At 50.3% G+C, this 17,777-nt stretch overlaps 1 protein-coding gene across 4 annotated transcripts in view; it reads right to left on the bottom strand.

Moving 5' to 3' along the window:
- Nucleotides 1-17,777, bottom strand: part of LOC130032791 (core histone macro-H2A.1) — a 60,042-nt gene that overhangs the window by 24,172 nt on the left and 18,093 nt on the right. For all 4 annotated transcript variants that reach the window (XM_056124378.1, XM_056124381.1, XM_056124379.1 and 1 more), the window contains exons 3-4: nucleotides 7,051-7,157; nucleotides 6,634-6,831 (exon numbers count right to left, since the gene is read on the bottom strand). In XM_056124378.1, coding sequence (XP_055980353.1) covers nucleotides 6,634-6,831; nucleotides 7,051-7,157 — 305 coding nt within the window. The remainder of the gene's footprint in view (nucleotides 1-6,633; nucleotides 6,832-7,050; nucleotides 7,158-17,777) is intronic.

The following is a 17,777-nucleotide window of genomic DNA, read 5'->3' on the forward strand; positions in this document are numbered from 1 at the left end:
ACCAGCACTTGTCCTGAGGAGAATCCGCAGACTGGCAGTTAGAGCCAGTGGTTTTCTACCTTTCCATACTTGCAGACCCATGCCAGTGCATGGACCAACGGGTGAGGATGAGGACGGAACTAAATAGATGCTAATGGAGATTGATTAGTATCAATTGATGGAGCTTTCACACAAGGAGCAGCAAAACAGAAAGTATTTAATAAAGGTTTCTTACAGCAAATATTCTCAACCTTTTCCAACCATACCCTCCTACTGAGTGTGTTTCCTTCCAGTGGTCCCATTTCTACAGGCTAGTCTCCTAATCTCATGCCATGGCACTCCATTTACACTATTTTCACTAGTGCCCCCTTGGGAATATCCTGGGGACCAATAAGAAACCATATGGCCCTCTATTGAGAAATGCTGCCTTAGGAAACAATACCAAGCCCAACTATATAATTTGAGCTACAAGGTCAGGGGCAGGGGTGGTTCAGAAAACCTACTTCCATAACACAGGGTGTGGGGATAGGGGGAAGATAGACTGAGTTAGCATAGAGAGTTCCAAATAAGATGAACCCAAAGAAATCCACACCGAGACAATAATTAAAATGTCCAAAGTTACTGACAGAAAATGTTAAAAAGCAGTAGATGGGGAGGTGGGGTGGGGGGTGGGGGGAATTGTTATGTACAAATGAATCCCTACAAGAATAGCAGCAAATTTTTCAGCAGAGACTTTGTAGGTCAAAAAGATAAAAATATTCATATCTTATTATATTCAAAGAAAAAAACACACCTTCCTTTACCTGACAAAGTTATCATTCAGAACTGAAAGAGAAAACATTTTTCCAGGTAAGAAAAAGCGAAAACCAATGATCTAGTCTTACAAAAATGTTACTGAGATTTCTTTCACTGTCACTGTCACTGTCCTCCCATTGTTCATAGATTTGCTGGAGCAGGCCCAGTAACGTCTCCACTGGGGACTTTGTTGTTACTGTGTTTGGCATATCGAATACGTCACGGGGAGCTTGCCAGGCTCTGCTGTGTGGGCGAGATACTCTCGGTAGCTTGCCGGGCTCTCCGAGAGGGGCAGAGGAATCGAACTCGGGTCGGCCATGTTGGCTGCGTGCAAGGCAAATGCCCTACCGCTGTGCTACTCATGATGAGATTTCTTTAAGATAAACAAAAATCAACAATAAGAAAAAGAGAGAAATCTCACTAGTAAAGATAAATTTATAGTTAAGTAGTAGAATAACCACTTATAAAAATAGCATAAAGGATGTGATAAAAGTAAAAAAAAAAAAGGAACATGCAGAATCTTAAAACTGCAATATGTGGCATCAGAAACAAAATGTAGGTGACAAAGAAAGTGAAAAGATTTGAGTTTAGAATGCATTCAAAACTGTTACCATTAACTTAAATTGAATGAGACAAGAGATGTCACTATGTGAATTCTGTGATAATCACAAAGCAAATAGTAGATTCATAAAAAACACAAAAAGTACAACAAACATAACACTAATGAGTGATTAAGTCACAAGAATTCAAAAGATGAAAAACGTGAAGTGAAAATGGTGAGAAAACAATGAAAATAGCATTAAGTACATATCTATCAATAAACTGATTGTTGGATAAAAAAATTAAGACACTGCAACTGCAAGAGATCCATTGCTGATGTAAATTAAAAGTAGAGATGAAAAATATTCTTGAAAATAGAAATAAAAACAAAAGAGGGTCAGAGAACTAGTAAAGGAGCTCAGGCACTTGTTCTGCACATCGTCAACCCAGGCTTGACCCCCAGAACTCTACATGGTTTCTGAGCTTCACTAAGAACTACCCCTGAGCCCAGAGCCAAAAGTAAGCCCTGAGCATCAGGGGTTAAGCTCCAAAAGTCAAAAAAATAATTTAAACTGACAGAGCATATTTATATCTGATAAGGCAGACTTAAAAACAAAGTACAAATGTTTTTATCGCTAGCACCAATTATGGCCCCCTGAGTATCACCAGGAGTAGACCCCCAAAAAAACAGAATAAAATAAAGACTAGGAAAACATTTAACAATAAAGATGTCATGCAAAAGAGGATATAATAACTAATCAATATTTGTACCCCCAGGATAAGAATGCCTAAATATATAAAATAAATACTAGCAGACCTAAAGGAAGAAATTGACAGAAACAGAGTAATAGAAGACTTACTACAATACCCACATACAACAACAGACAGATTATCCAGCAGAAAATCATCAACAACACACTGGCCTTACATAACATATTGGAAAAGATAGACTTAATAGATATATGCAGAACAGAAACAAAGAAAAGATAATCCATGCTCATGTAATGAAATACTGTTAATATATCCATATTACACAAAGCAACCTATACATCCATTGCAACCACTATCAAAATTCAAATGGCATTTTTCACAGAAATAGAAAAAAATTTTTAAATTTTTATAGAATCACAAAGGACCCTAAACAGTCAAAGCAATCTTAAGAAAGAACAGGCCAGGAATATAGCTCAAATGGTCAATCACATGAGATTATTTGATTCCTGGCACTGCACGCCCTCCCCACACCCAACACCACCACAAGGAGTGACCGTGAGCCCCAGAAAACCACTAGGTATGGCTTCCATTAAAGAAAAAAAAAGCCAGACACAATAAGGAACCCCCTTATTTAAAAATATTTTTAAAAACTGCATTTAATCAAAATTGATCAAAAATCTATAGTAATCCAAACAGCATGGGGGTCAGAGAAATAACAGAGATTGAGGAATGCCCTGCCTGCAGACAACCCCAGCTTGGTTCCCAGAACTACAGGTCCACTGAGCATCACAGGGTACCACCCCGGAGGACTACAGGGCCCAAGCAGAACTGTATCCATGGGCTCATGCATAGAAAATTACCAGAGAAGGTCCCCAGGATCATTTGGAAAATCCCAAATTTAAATAAAACTGCATAGGATTGCCAAAAGAAGAGACACAGATCAATGGATTAGAATATAAGCCCAGAAATACAAATAAATACACACACACACACACACACAGCCGATTACAACTAAGGATACAAGATTACACAATTAAAGAGCCAGTACAGCTCATGCTAGCCATATGCCCGATAGAGGTTCAGTCCTGACACCACATGGTCCTTGAGCATCATGTCATCATTTGGAGGTCGCCAGCAACATTGAAGTGGCCCAGGTATCTTCAGCACCTGAGTCCCTAAGTGGCATCACACCCTTGAACGCTTGCATTGAATTGCTGGCCTAGTTGACCGAGAATTGCCTATGGAGCCCCTAAACTTCCTAAGCAGTGCCCATAGGAGCACAGAATAGTGAAAGAAAAAAAATTAAAGTATAGAATAGAGAAATGGAAGTACCGTCAATAAATGGCACTAGGAAAACTGGATAGCCGTACGCGAGAGAATAAAACTGGACTTTCATACATCATACACAAAAATGAACTCAAAGTGACTTAACAACTTGAATATAGAATCTGAAACCACAAAATCTTTTTTGTTTTGTTTGGCACCAACCTGGCAGTGTTCAGGGCTTACTCCTGTCTCAGCACTTAGGGGGTACTCCTGGCAGGACTCTGGAGACCATGTGGGGTGCTGGAGATTGAATCCAGCCCCAAGGATGGATGGCAGCTTCTTAAAGAACCAATCCTTTCTCTGGCATACCTTATCAGAACACTAAATTTGTCCATAGAAGTTTGTTACCAGAATCACTGAAAACTAATCATTATGCACCAGGCAATAAGGAACACGCAAAATGAGGACCTGTACATGCAGACAGGAGGAACTGAGATTTATATTTGAAAACTCCTAGGTGAGATCATTTTGTATCTAATGATTTTGGATAAAGCTGTCTTCTTAGAGATCCCCTAAAAATTATCCTATGACTCCTAGTAAGTTCTCCTTACTACTAGCAATAGTAAGGCTCTTACCTGAGTTTTTTTTCTCCCCCCAGAGGGGCCCGGGGGGTTAGTGCTCAGGGACTGCCTCTGTGTCAGGAGTGGTCCTGGCAGGGCTTGGGGCACCGGATGTCGCCCTGAGGGTGGAACAGACCTCAGCTGCATGGAAAGGCAAAAGCCTTAACCCCTGGACTATGTGTCCAACCCCAGCGTGGGGGATTTAGGTACATACTGTTTGTATTTGAATTAATGCATCTGAAAGCCTTGAGAAGGGCCTCTGGTGACTGTATTCAAGAGGATGTAGAGACAATCCAAGATCTGTTCACGGGGGATGTCCTGGTGGATGGCCTGGTGGATTTGCCGATTGTGTAAGTGACTATCGAACTATGAAATGAGAGACACTCGCAGAAGGACCCAGTCAGCAGTGGCTGAAGAGCTAACATCTGGGCCGGGCACAGGTCAGAGTCCCTTCTGGGATTCTCTGTCAAAGTCTCCCAACCATCTAGACATCTAGATTTTGTTTCCATTTTATAGACAAGGAGATTGGGGTGCCAGAGAAGTGACTTTCTTTTTTTTTTTTTCTTTTTTGGGTCATACCCAGAAATGCTCAGGGGTTCTGGCTCTGTGCTCAGGAATTACTCCTGGCATTACTCAGGGGACCATATGGGGCACCAGGGTTTGCTTGGGTTGGCTGTGTGCAAGGCAAACACCCTACCCACTGTACTATCGATCCGGCCCGGAAGTGACTTTGTAAGAGCTAACAGGACCCAGCACTGAGACAGAGAGCATGCCAGCCCACCATTACTGAGCAGGGCTGCCAAGAGGTGGGCAGCTGCTTTATGAGATTTAGGTGGGTTTTTATCAAGCACAGATATGCTAGTGGGCACAAGGGAGAATCAGGGGCAGTAGGGTAAGAGGGTTTCTCATATATACCTTGGTACCATCCAAGCTTTGTTTTTTGTTTTTTCTTTTTTGTTTGGTATGGGGTAGGGGTATGGTGGTGGTGTCTGGGACACACTCAACTTGCTCCCGGCTCTGTGCTCAGGGGCCCATAAAGGGTGCTGGGGATCGAACCTGGGCCAGCTGCATCCAAGGCAAGCACCTTACCCACTGTACTATCTTTCCGGCCCTGTTCAACTCTTACACACTGTCTCATCAAAATCTGAAAATATGCTGCCACTGAGATGCAGGCCTGGCAAGGATCCCCTCATCTACTGGGGTAGGGAAACCTAGGCACAGAGCTGCCTGCGGCCACCCACATGAAAAGGAAGAGTGCTCACACAGTGCCGAGATGGTTCTCTTGCCATCTCTGCTCCTACTGTAGCTGACTCAGCTGTCACAACCGGATACTTTCAAACCCTTCCAATTACAGAGAATTGGGGGGGAAATTATGATTTGGAATTCAAGTGTTGACACTTGAAAAATACCAACTCCCTTTCACTACAAGCACTTGAGCATGTTACTATGGTTTTCTCGGCAAGTCTCTGGAAAGGTTATTTTCAGAACATTCCACTTAAACCTGGACATGTAGGGTTCTCTGCTGTTTCTGGGAGCTGATACCACAATTTACATTAAACAAATGTTTTGAAAATTAGCTGTTCACGGTTCCAATTTCAGCTCCCCCCAGAGTTTAATGTTAGCCAAATACTGGTACAGTAAGCAGACAGTGTTTTATTGTATGGAAGAAAAACAGACCACCATAACAGACTTCCTGCTTTTGTAATCAAGGGAAAAGTTGAGTGTTCGAGTGATTATTGACATATGGTTATTAGAAACACTGTGTTCCAAATATAGCTACTAGGAGCTCCCCTCCACATCTCCTCACTCTCTAGTCCAAGTCCAAAAACCGCATTCCTAGTGTTGAGTTGAGTGAACTGGGAGGTTCACAAGTCATGGGCTACGAAATACCTGGGGCAGGGAGGAGGGTAGGGGTCTGCTAGGAGCCCAGAACTTGCAGAGGCTGTTCAAATAACCCTCAGCTGCTTGCATCAGCAGGGGACCAGGACTGTCCACAGCAGAAGACGACCAGGCCCAGTGGAGGGACGCATGTCCTGCTCCTGCACCAAGCGTCCTCCCACAGGCAGCCAGCTGCTGGCCCCGTGGTGAGAAGATGCTGGATTCTGCCAGCGAATTGTCTTTTTTAACATTCGAAAACGTTGCAGAGGTCCTTTCACTGTCTCCCCTGTGCCGTTCCTCACCCCAACTGAAAACGGCGAAAAAAGGAGGAGTGGGGGGAGAAACAGTTCCACTTGCTAATTTTACAGGTAGCAGGACTGAGGAGTAGGGCCTTTGGGGGTAGGAGGGGGAGCTGGCAAGAGGAATTTAGAGTTCTGGGTTCTCAGGGATGCACCCAGACAGCTGTATGGAAACAGCCTCGAACACCTCAGCAGTGCAGACACCGGGTGTAAGTGAAAAGTCAGAGGAGGTATCCCCCTCCCCCACTCCCAGGATGAAAAAGGCCAGCGTGTCACAGAGGCTGCACACACAGCAACCTCCCACGGGCAAGACCTCTCCCCAGAAGGCCGGGAAGACAGTTCCTCCAGCTGGGTGCCGGCTGCCTCACACCTGTCACACTCCCAAGGCTGCAGTCCCCAGCTGTGGGTACACTCTGGCCACGAGGACAAAACAAGCCCCTGAGTGGTCAGTTCCTGAGTCAGACAGACTCTACGAGGCAGGCTCCCCCTCACTGCTCTGCCCTACCCCACCCTACCCCACATGACTGGGGCCCCCAAGCACATACCTTGGATTTCCGGGCCCCTTTCTTGCCTCCTGTTTTCTTCGACACAGGCTTCTTCTGCGATGGAGACTTGGCCTTTTTGGCTGGGGGTGGTGTGATGATGGCTTCCAACTTCCCTTTCGATCCTCGTTTCTTTGCTAGCAACTCGGGGTGGATGTTGGGCAGCACCCCCCCACTGGCAATGGTGACTCCTTTTAGCAGCTAGCAGGAAGAAGCAGCAGAGCAGTGGGTGAGCCAGGCCCCCCTCCCCCCTGCTGCCCAGCACTGCAGGGCCCACCCACCCTCTCGCCTTTGGTTGGTACAGCCTCTTCCTCGGTGGCCTCTACAAGGACACTGAGCAGAGCCACACTCTCCCCAACTCCCCTCAGCGGCCCAGTCCTCCAGGTAGGGAACGCCCATGCAAGGGCCCGTGGCTCCTACCTGATTCAGCTCTTCATCATTGGCCACAGCCAGCAGGATGTGCCGGGGCGTGACCCGCCCCTTCTTGTTGTCTCTCGCCGCATTGCCAGCCAGCTCCAAAATTTCCGCTATAGGAGCATAGGGGAAGAACATGCATTCGGGTTAGCACGTCCGGTCTCACATTCCAGTTCTCCCACCCCACCATTCAGGGTGCCGGGAGGGGTCCTAGGAAGAGCCCGTCAAGAGGCTTCCCAGAGAGCACAGCTCTAGGCCGTGTCCCTGCCACTCTGGCCACTCTGGCCACTCTCAGAGGAGCCGCACAGCAGCCTCTGGCTTAATGTCTTATCTTTTTATTTATTTATTGCTTTGGGGGCCTTATTCAGCACTTGCTGAAACTTGGTGCTCAGTCTCTCTTGAAGCCTGGTGGGTTTCAGACCAGGGGCTCCTGCAGGCAAAGGATCACTGCAGCCGCTTTTTTTTTTTCTTTTTGGGTCACACCCAGCAATACACAGGGGTTACTCCTGGTTCTGCACTCAGGAATCATTCCTAGCGGTGCTCAGGGGGCGACATGGGATGCTGGGAATTGGACCCGGGTCGGCCGCGTGCAAGGCAAACACCCTACCCACTGCAGCCATTTGACTCTCTTTCTGTGAAGAAACTGAGGCTGGGCACAATCCACAATGATTAAATGAAAGGTAGATGACTAAATTCTTCTATAAAACCCACATCATGGTCAGGAAGGGCATACAGTAGGCAAGCTGCCTGCCTTGCATGCGCCTGACCTGGGTTTCATCCCCGGCACCCCACATGGCTCCCAGAGCCCCACCAGGAGTGATTCCTGAGTGCAGAGCCAGAAATAAGTCCTGAGCTCTGCTAGGTATGATCCCCCCCAAACTCCACATCCCATAAATATAAAAGAGATGGTGGCAGTGAAAGAACCTCAAGAGACTAAAGCACCCAACACACCCATAGGAATCCTGCCCAGAGAATCCTGAATACATGCCAAAGGCTATGAAGATCATTGGGAAGCTACAGAGGTGGCTCGGGGCAGAGCCCATGCTTGACAAGGGTGCGGCCCCGGTTCTGTCTCTGTCTCTGTCTCTGTCTGTCTGTCTGTCTGTCTGTCTGTCTCTCTCTCTCTCTCTCTCTCTCTCTCTCTCACACACACACACACACACACACACACACACACACACACACACAAGACGAGCTCTGAAAGCAGACTGGACACCACACACGGGCCTCCATCAATGCCCCGGTGTGGGCAGTGTGGGCAGGCATCGGCCCTGTGCTTCTGCTAGGAGAAAAGAATTTGCTGAGGAGAGGGACGTGGGAGCAAACCTAGCGAAAGTGTCCTGACATCTGCAACTTACTGCCAAGCATTTCCGCCAGAGCCCAGAGGAAAGCAAAAGTGGTAAATGCCTGGCGAGGCAGGTCTGGATGCATTAGTGCCCCTTTATCCACACTCTGCAGGTCTCACACTTTTCACAATCAGAACAGCAGCAGGTGGGGAGCCCGCGTCTCACGGATTCCAAGTTGGTGGGTGTTGCCCTGTCCTTAAGGGCAAGCAGATGCTCCCCTGCACTCAGCAAGTGCCCTTGGTAGTGTCTCCTCACAGGTGACACTGTACCCCACTTCTCATCTTTCACAGGGACAGTCAACCTCATCACCCCCAACTTATCTGGCACACAGACTATCCTCCACAAGGGACACTGCACCCCACTTCTGCCTCTTTTCCCATGCCACAACCTGCCTATGGGTGATATATGTTCTCAGCCCAAGTGTCGCCTCTCCCCAGAAAAACCCAAAGCAGGAATCATTATCAACAGCCATGGTGGGGATCCCAGCTCCATGCAAGGTATGAATCTGAAATTCATGACACAACACATAGTCAGGAGTTTTCAGACTCCTCAGCCCACAGGAGTCCTTAGAGCAAACCCACATTCAGAAGAACAGCTCTGAAATGTTTATGGCTGCCCCCATAAACTCTATTAACAAAGGAAAATGAGGTTCCATCACCTGGAACTGGCAGGTGCTCCGCCCACCCACCTCAAACCCAAGACCAGAAGTCCTTTACTCAGTTTTTCATACTCAAGACACAGTACACAAAGCACCCCAGTCCCTCACCTGCTCCTGACCACCAAGCCCTTGGCTGTGCCTTTTCACAAGAAGATCCCTGGGGACTGAGCACCTCTGTCACCCTCAATCATTAATCTCCACACCCCTCAGGCCAGGCGGAGGAGGTCCAGGAAGCTGCTGCCTTGCCTGCAGTATCCCTGAAGCTTCTCTACACTGGCCACGTCAGGGTGCCCAGGGCCCTGCCAATGTGCACCTCCCAGCCAAGCCTGAGGCCTCAGTCACCTGAGGAGGCACCGTCTAAGGACGGCAGCCAGCCTGGTGGAGGGAGGAATATTGGTTTCCAACCTGAAGCCTGCACACCCGTCCCAATCTGGCCAGTGAAATGACTGGCCAGAGAGAACATGGCTCCCGGGTGCCGTGAACACAAATGCCTGATCTTTATCAGTTCACAGAGGAGACATCACCTCTGTCTGCCGCTCTCAGAGATGCCCACAGAGAGGTCTGGGAGGAAGGGTGTGGGAAGGGATGAGGACATAGAGGTGAGGGCCAGGACTGTGAGGGGTGGCTGGTATCCCAAGGCTCCCCTCCCTGCACCCCTTTGCAGGGAGACTTAAACTCTGCAGAGTCATAATCCAGGGAGGCAGGTGGTCCCCTTCTCTGGGAACGGTGTGGGGTGCTCAACATTAAGAGGGAGAAACAGGCACACTCTGTGCAGAGAGAATTGTACAGTGATGTCTGAATCAGAAGGTGGCCCGTTTCTTCTTCCTGCACACCTCAAGAGAAGGCACTGAGGCAAGTGGGGGGTGGGACTGGAAGGAAGGGATGTGCCCTTTTATGTTTGCCAATATTTGCTTATTTTTTTTGTGAGGGCAGATGGAAGGGGGTCTCCAGAACACCCTGCTGGGTGTGTGCGCCCCTACCGGGGAGAAGGCAGGTGGTAACATTGGGAAGTATAGTTAGGGGGGTTGAGGGGCAGGGGAACAATAAGCAGCATCATGACTACAAAATGTGAAGATGAATTCTCAGGAAGTCCCATCTCCCAGTGCGACATGCCCTGTGAGACTGAACCTTCCATAGGCCTGAGATTTGCCACTTGGGACAATTCGAGGGTTGTGTCCACTCACTGACGATTTGCTCTGGATTCAGAAAGCCTAAACTGGATGCGCCTGGAAGTGACCACAAAGTGGGCATGGGGGGGGGGGGGGGACAGGAAGAGGCTGGAGGGGGACAAAGCTCAGCTCAGCTCCTGGGAAAGAGCTAGGGAGCCAGACCTTCTTGCATGGCCTTCTTTCCCATGGAGCCAGAAAGCCCGGGAATCCTTTCTGCAACACCCTAGCTCACCTGCAATGGGCACAGAGCAATCATAGGGGCCCTCCCGCTTAACAGTGGACTCCAAGACCTGTGAGGCAGGCTGGGGGCTGGGCCCAGCAGAGAAACCAAAAGCGAAGGGCAACTGATTCTGGCCAACATGCTCTCTCTCCTTCACACTTGCCTGTGTGTGTTTTCCAGATGATAAGGTACTGTAGTAACTCCTTTCTTTAGAAGACCCAAGATGGAGCCCCGCAGAGACACACCTTTCATGAGAGGGATGTCTCAGATCTCACCCGACCCCCACCCTGGGGGCGATGACTATTGCCATGGACGATGGAGGAGCAATGAGTGCTCCCCATGGCCACAGAGGTACCCAGCTCCACTGTTGTTGGGGGAGGCCACATTCTCTGCCTGTAAGAAGGAAAGGCTTCACCTGCTCACTGGGTCAAGCTGCCTGCAGCCAGAAACAGGAGCAGCCAAAATGCCAGCCACGGGACACAGTTAGCAGCTCCCACTGTTGCCAGGACATGTGTGGGGACAGAATGAAAGGAGGAACAGGGGCAGAGCACAGGCCACCAACAGAAGTTTTCTGGTCACCAGGAATTGATGGAAGTCCTGCTTTGCAATGACAGCACAGGAAACATCCTGGCAGCCCCGTGCTGGGCGGCTGTCACCTAAGTCCTGCCACTTCCCACCATGCACCCACCAGGCCCCAGAGCTCCAGGCACAAGGGGGCACATGCCAGGGGAGCCGGGGCAGCTTCAGTCCTGAGACTCTCCACACAAGAGTGTCTCACACACAACCCTGACGGGAAGGGTCTCCTGCCCTGGGTTCAGGTCAGAATTTGAAAAATGTCCAGCTGGGTTGGTTTGTGGCCTCTGGCTGGCTGCAGGTGGGGGGAAAAAGGAATTCTGAGAACCAGGAAAGCACTGGATCCTCAGGCACAATACCACCTCTCCAGCTTCCAGAGCTCCATGCTTGAATACTGTTAAAGAGGGTTTTGGGAGTCTGTAACCCAGACACAGGGAAGGCTAAGAAAGGGTGGGAGAAACTGGGACATGGTGAGAGGCCAAAGCCCCTAACCTGGTTCTCTGCCCCTTCAGACTGAAGTCCTCCTGGTCACTGACAGTCCAACTTGGGATGGGGCAGTCTGGAGAGGACAGAGTGTGGTGACACCCCCTTACCTGAGGAGAAAAGACTGCCGAGCATCACCGACCAACTCGTGCTTTTCTTTCCTATCTTAAGTTCTGCTTTTTTTCCCTTCTTCCGATCTAACCTACACAGCACCCAAGCACTGCTGACAGGGACCAGTCTCTGGCCAGTAAGTGGGCACTGGCTCCCACACTTAGCGTGGCGGATGCAGGCCAGGCACACCCCACTGCTGTCCCATCCCCGCCCTGTCCTCAGGCACTGCAGAGGTAACCTGGCGCCCAGCCTTCCCCAGCCTCACCCAGACAGGACTGTTCCCAGGCCCCTGGACAAATTTCCCACAGCCTTGGTGAGTGGCATTACCTGGCTGCCTTCCGGCTGCAGGCCAGCTGTGTGAACGTGAATGCCTTTGACAGGTCTGATTTCCAGTTCACCTGCAGACCAAAGGCCGAGGGTTCCCAACCCGAACATCCTGAACTAAAGCCTACCTGCTGTGCCAAAGCATTCTGTCTGTCTGCCCTCGGGGAGATGAAGTCATGGTTTGCAGAATTAAAGCGCTAACAGCTAACAGTGAACGCGGCGATCATGCCAAACTCGATCAGCAAAGACCTTGCAAAGGACAGAAGCCTGGTCTTCCACAGTGCTGTTTAAAGCATCCTCGCCAACAGGAGAAACAGCGAAAGGCAACCACCAGAAATCAAAGAAGAGAAAATGTTCCCATAATCCCACAGAGAAAACAGATACTTGCTACAAAGCCAACAACATGACAAGGAATCTGCTTATTGTATTTCCTTCAACTCATCAGGCTTCCCTCAGCATTCATTCAGTTCACCGTGGGGTGACACCACTCAGGAAGGCCTTACCCCAATCAACCCAACCGGGGAGCAGCTGCGGGGGCTTCCTCTGCCCCACCTCACCGCTGCTTGCTCTCATTCCCCCGCTGGCCCACATCCCGCCTTCCCGGGGCATGAGTGGCAGGGCTACAGCCCACAGAGCACCATGAGCTTTGAGCCTCGTGGGGGGCCACGGCGAGGGCTGCCCAGGGCAAAGCTCCAGCAGAGACTGAAAGGGGCGTCTTCTGCGCAGGATACAAGGTGGCATGAAGGGAAGCACCACGACTGCCATTAGGTGTCCAAGCCAGCAACCAAGTCACCCTTTGCCATTATACCCCCAGGAGCACGGAACACATACAAGTATGCCCCACCTTCCCCACAGAGTCTCCCAGTAAGACAGCAAAACAGTGTGCCTTGTGAGTCTCTAAAGCCGACTGTGTATCAGAGGAAAAGCTAAGGGCCAGAGAGATAGTACAGGAGGTGAGGCACTTGCCTTGCACACAGCCAACTCTGTTGGAATCCCCAGCACCGCGCCCCCCCCCCCCCAATACGGCTCCTTGAGCTCTGCCAGGAGTGATCCCTAAGCGGAACAAGGAGGAATCCCTGAGCACAGCCTGGTGGGGCCCAAACCCCCTCCTCTCCATGCCAAAGTAAAAATTAAGCAATTCTGCATTAGCCACACTGTAAAGAGAGACTGAGCAAGGATTACATTCACACCTTCAGCCCCTTGTACTACTCTCTCGCCATTTCAGGAAAACCTTCCTCAAATCTTGAGTATTTTTGTGTGTAAATTCACCTCCTCTATCTGCCTCCTGGGGAGGGAAATGGCCACAAACCAGAACCACAAGCACCACTGCTTAGGTCTCAGGGCAGAAATCACTCAGCTTTGAGGCTCAGTAGATGCACCTGAGCCTCCATTTCCCCATCACTAAAATCACCTTTGTGATGACTGTGTCATCAGGATCCAGGGTTAGCACACTTGGAAAATGGAAGCAAGTAACTTCGGAGTCTAGAACCACATGCCAGTTCAGCCTGCCTGCCTGCCTGCCTGCCTGCCTGCCTGCCTTCCTTCCTTCCTTTTTCTTTTCTTTCTTTTTCTTAAGTAGAGCAGGCTTCATTTCTAGGGAAAGAAAACTATACTTGTTTTGGAGTGTGGATTTGGTTTACGGGCTGCACCCAGAGATGCTCAGGACTTACTCCTGGCTCTGTGCTCAGGGATCACTCATGGCCATGCTCAGGGGACCCTAAGGGGGCAAGCACCCTACTCACTGTACATTGGCTCTGGCCCAAAAACTATCCTTTCTTTTCCTTGATTTTCTCTATCCAAAAAAAGTTGGAATGGAAGGTGGAGACGTAGCTCTGTCATAGAGTCCTGGCTTTGCATGTATACGACCCTGGGTGTGATCTCTGGCTATACATACACACACACTATAGTAAAATGTTTAAAGCTGGCTGGCCCTGGGTATGATCTCCGCTACACACACACACACACACACACACACACACACACACTAGTAAAAATGTTTAAAGCTGGCCGGTTGCATGTATAAGACCCTGGGTGTGATCTCTGGCTACATACACACACACACACACACACACACATACACACACACACACAAATGTTTAAAGCTGGCCGGCTGCATAAATAGGTAGATGAGGTGTGTGAGAGCCCAGGGGAGGAGAGAAGCACTATGGTTTCCTCCCCCAATAGTTTACTCTTGGCTGTTCTACTTAACAGTTTGCATATGTTTGAAAAATGTACTTGAACCTTATTAACCTCATGCTGCCAGACTCGCCTTGACAGAACACAGCCTCAGGGGCGACCCCACAGACAGAGTGCCTGGGGAGGGGCCCGGGGCGCTGGGGCGACCCCAGCAGGGTGTGCCCAGCCAGGGCAGCTCCAGTGCAGCAGCTGAAGCAGCACAGTCCAGGCAGGCTGGTCCACTCAAGCCCGCTGCCCTTTCAGTCCCCACTGGCTTCCAATGAGGGCCCTAACTGACAAGGAAATGCTTACTATGTACGTTTGTTTTGATATGGAAAACCAGGGCCACTTGTTCTTAATTCATCTCAGGAAAGAGTGAACAATCAGGGATGCTTGCTGGAAAGAAATGATTTGAAAAATATAATGTAAAGAGGAAGCTCATTCAAAGAGCCCTGGCATGGGACCACTTTCCAGATGGGTTTTGGGGGGTGGGGTGGGGGTGGGGGTGGAAGGATAGCCGTGCAAGGCCACCTGCACTACACACGCACACATGCGCACACCCTGGAACAGGCCCTGGGTCAGAGCAGGCATGGTTCTCTGCCCTCTCTTGTACCCGCTGAGTTTTCTTTGTGCACACTGCCCCTCTTCAGAGCAGAAAACCTGTTACTGGAACACAGAGTTGAGGAGGAGGCAACAGCCAGGCTGCAGGCTGGCCCAGGCTTCTCAGCCTCAGCACCCTGGGCCCACGAAGAGCAAGAGCCCATAAAGACCGCTCAGGTTCTGTACCTGACTGCTGAGAACAAACCGAGGCTGTTCGAGTAGGGGAGGGGCCCCAAGAGGGACAGCTGTACCTGGGACCAACCAGCCAACTGCTGCCTCCTGCTCCTGTGGACTGCAGTGCTGAAGGCCACCTGTCTCAGCTCTGCCAACTGGCATTCCACCTCCTCTCCACGGCAGAGACAGTGAAGGGACCAAGGGCAAGAAACAAAGGGCACTGAGCAATACCTTTCCCACACACACATGAGCCACTCCCCTCCTCTCTCCTGGCGCCCCACAGCAGCCCTCAGGCCACCTCTTGCCACCTAGGAGTTTATCCCTTGCAAAGGGCCATGGTCAGCACCCACACAAACCACACTGTCCCACCCCAGAGACTCCAGCACCCACTGTCTCGTGCTGGCGCACACGTCCTCCTTGGTCTCCTGTTGGTGCCCATTTGCCCTTCTGGCCCACTCTGCAGGACAGTGTCCTCAGTGACCACTTCAGATCACAGGGCTGTGTACTGGCCTGCAGATCCACGGCTCTCCCCGTCCCCCCGCCCCCACTCAGTCCTTCTCTGCTGGGGGCAGGGGCTAGTTGCGGTGGACTGGACAGGGGACGGGAGTTCGGGGGGCACTCCTCTTCACCGCTAAGCTTCTGCCCCCTCGAGAGACTCCTGAAAACCGTCTTCCAGGGGCAGATGCCATGCCTGTGAAACTCAGGTGTCCTTTAAACTCCCTGAGGCTCTGTTCCCCACTAAGCAGCTAGGGATTCGATGAGTCCCAGGTGAAAAGCACCTGGCAGGTACTGGGATTGGGGCAGGTGCTGGGTGTTTCATTAAAATGCTCTGCCCTGGCCTCACACTCAAAGCACTGCACTCTCTCCACCCCCAAAACGAAAGCAGTCACTAACCACAGCCTGCATTCAGGCTAGAGACTGCCCACATCTGGGTGGCAAGAAGAAGAGTAAGTTAAATGTTACTCTGCTAGGTTCCTGCCTTTTTTGAATGAACAAGAGGAATCGACTTACTGCAGTCAATACTCAGATTTACAAGCTGAGAGCTACATGTTAAACAAAGAGCCCTTCCAGTCCTGATTACCCCCAACAGCATCTGTCAGGGCCCCGCCAGGTCAGGTCGCGAGATGAGCGGCTTCCATTGGCCGAGTGCCGTATGGCTCCATCACTGTGAACTGAGAGCTCTGGCAGGGCATCTATAGATGGAACGAGGGAAGGAAGACACTCTTCATCACGGGTGCTCAACAAATGTCCCCACCAGACATATGGGAGGTGACATCCATCCCATGAGAGGACAGCTCAGCATTGGGGCCCCAGCCAAGGACCAGACACAGGCTCTCTGAGTGAAAGGCACTTGCCTACAAAGGGAGACAGTGGGGGGTGGGGGGGGGCAATGTGAAGGGAAAGAAGGGAGGTGGCCAGGTAGGGAAAGGGGTCAGAGGTGCATGGCGGGAGTACGGAGGCTGAGCAGCCCAGGAACTCTCAGGAGGGAGAGGGGAGGGGGCGGAGGCCGGGGAGCTGCAGGAGGCCGACTGTGCTTAATACCCTTTGGGCTTGTCTTCTTGCAAGAACTTATTTATAGCTCTGAGCAGTGGCTTTTTGCTTTCCTGATATTTTATTCTGGGTTGATGAGACACAGAAGCCCGCCGGCAGGGAAAGAGAGCAAGAGGGCTATAAATATGTTTTATTCGTTGCTGATATTTTAATGGAAAGATATTGGAAGAGATAATAGTTGTAGGAATCTTGCCCATTTCTATCTCCTCCAGGTAAGTCGGTCGTTCTTTTAAAGCCATTCCTGTTAGTCATCGTACCTCTAGCACCCCTCCTTGAATTCCACTTTAATCAGCCCCACCTCCCTCTGCTCTGGCTGACACACCCTCAGTAGCTGCTGCAACAGAACCAAGGGGTGGGCACCACAGAGCCACTCTACCACCCTCCTGTTTGCACAGCTTTGTCCCCCTGCTGTTTATTCTGATGGTGCTTCATATAATCAATAACCCAAGCTGTCATCCGATTTGCATGTCCATCCCCTTCCCAACAGCATCCACCATGACCAACCCTCCCTCTTCCTGAAACCCACCATTCCTCCTGCTGTTCTCCAGATCCTTCCATACAAAGCTGTTCACAGCCACAGACTGTCATTTCAGTTCGGGGAGCCGACTATCCAGTGTGTCAAGAGAGGAAAGGTTTGATGAAAGGCACGGTCAGCTCTGGGCTCAGGGACAATCCAACCCGTCACAGACACACAGTGGTTCTTCTGGGCCCCAGCATCCAGCTCTTCCCCTGAAACCCAGTTGGGACTAACTAACTCTTTCACAAATAGGTCATGACAAGATGAGTTATTAAACAAGTAAACCAAGCACTATCCCCTTCAGGCAGTGATAAAGAGTGGAAGTACAGGGACATTCTCCAAGGTACTGGCCTAATTTCTTGTTTTAGAACAAACACTCAGACTCCATGGTGGGCAGGCAAGCCGCAAGAAGTGGAAATCTTTCAGGAGGGCCCCTGGGCAGGTACCCCTCACAGACCCAAGTCAGGACCCTAGACCGGCTGAGGGCACCAAAGTATTGAGAGACAGAGCAATGCTCCACAAGGTCACCCAACCAAGATGTTAGCTCAAATATAACTGTCAGGGCAAATATAACTGTAGGTAGAAATCAATGCTGGAACACTTGTCTCACAGGTGTGAGGCCCTGGATTCAATGCCCAGGACAGCAAGAAAAAGAGAGAAAAAAAGCAGAAGGAGGGAGAGGGGAAGGAGAGGGAGAGGATGAGGGAGAGAAAGAGGGAGTGAGGGAGAGGGAGAAAGGGAGAGAGGGAGAGAGAGGGGGGAGGGAGGGAGGGAGGGAGAGAGGGAGGGAGGGAGGGAAGGAGGGAGGGAGGGAGGAAGGGAGGAAAGAAGG

The sequence above is a fragment of the Sorex fumeus genome, unplaced genomic scaffold (genome assembly GCF_029834395.1).
Source record: "Sorex fumeus unplaced genomic scaffold, SorFum_2.1 ptg000051l, whole genome shotgun sequence".
Classification (NCBI taxonomy): Eukaryota; Metazoa; Chordata; class Mammalia; order Eulipotyphla; family Soricidae; genus Sorex; species Sorex fumeus.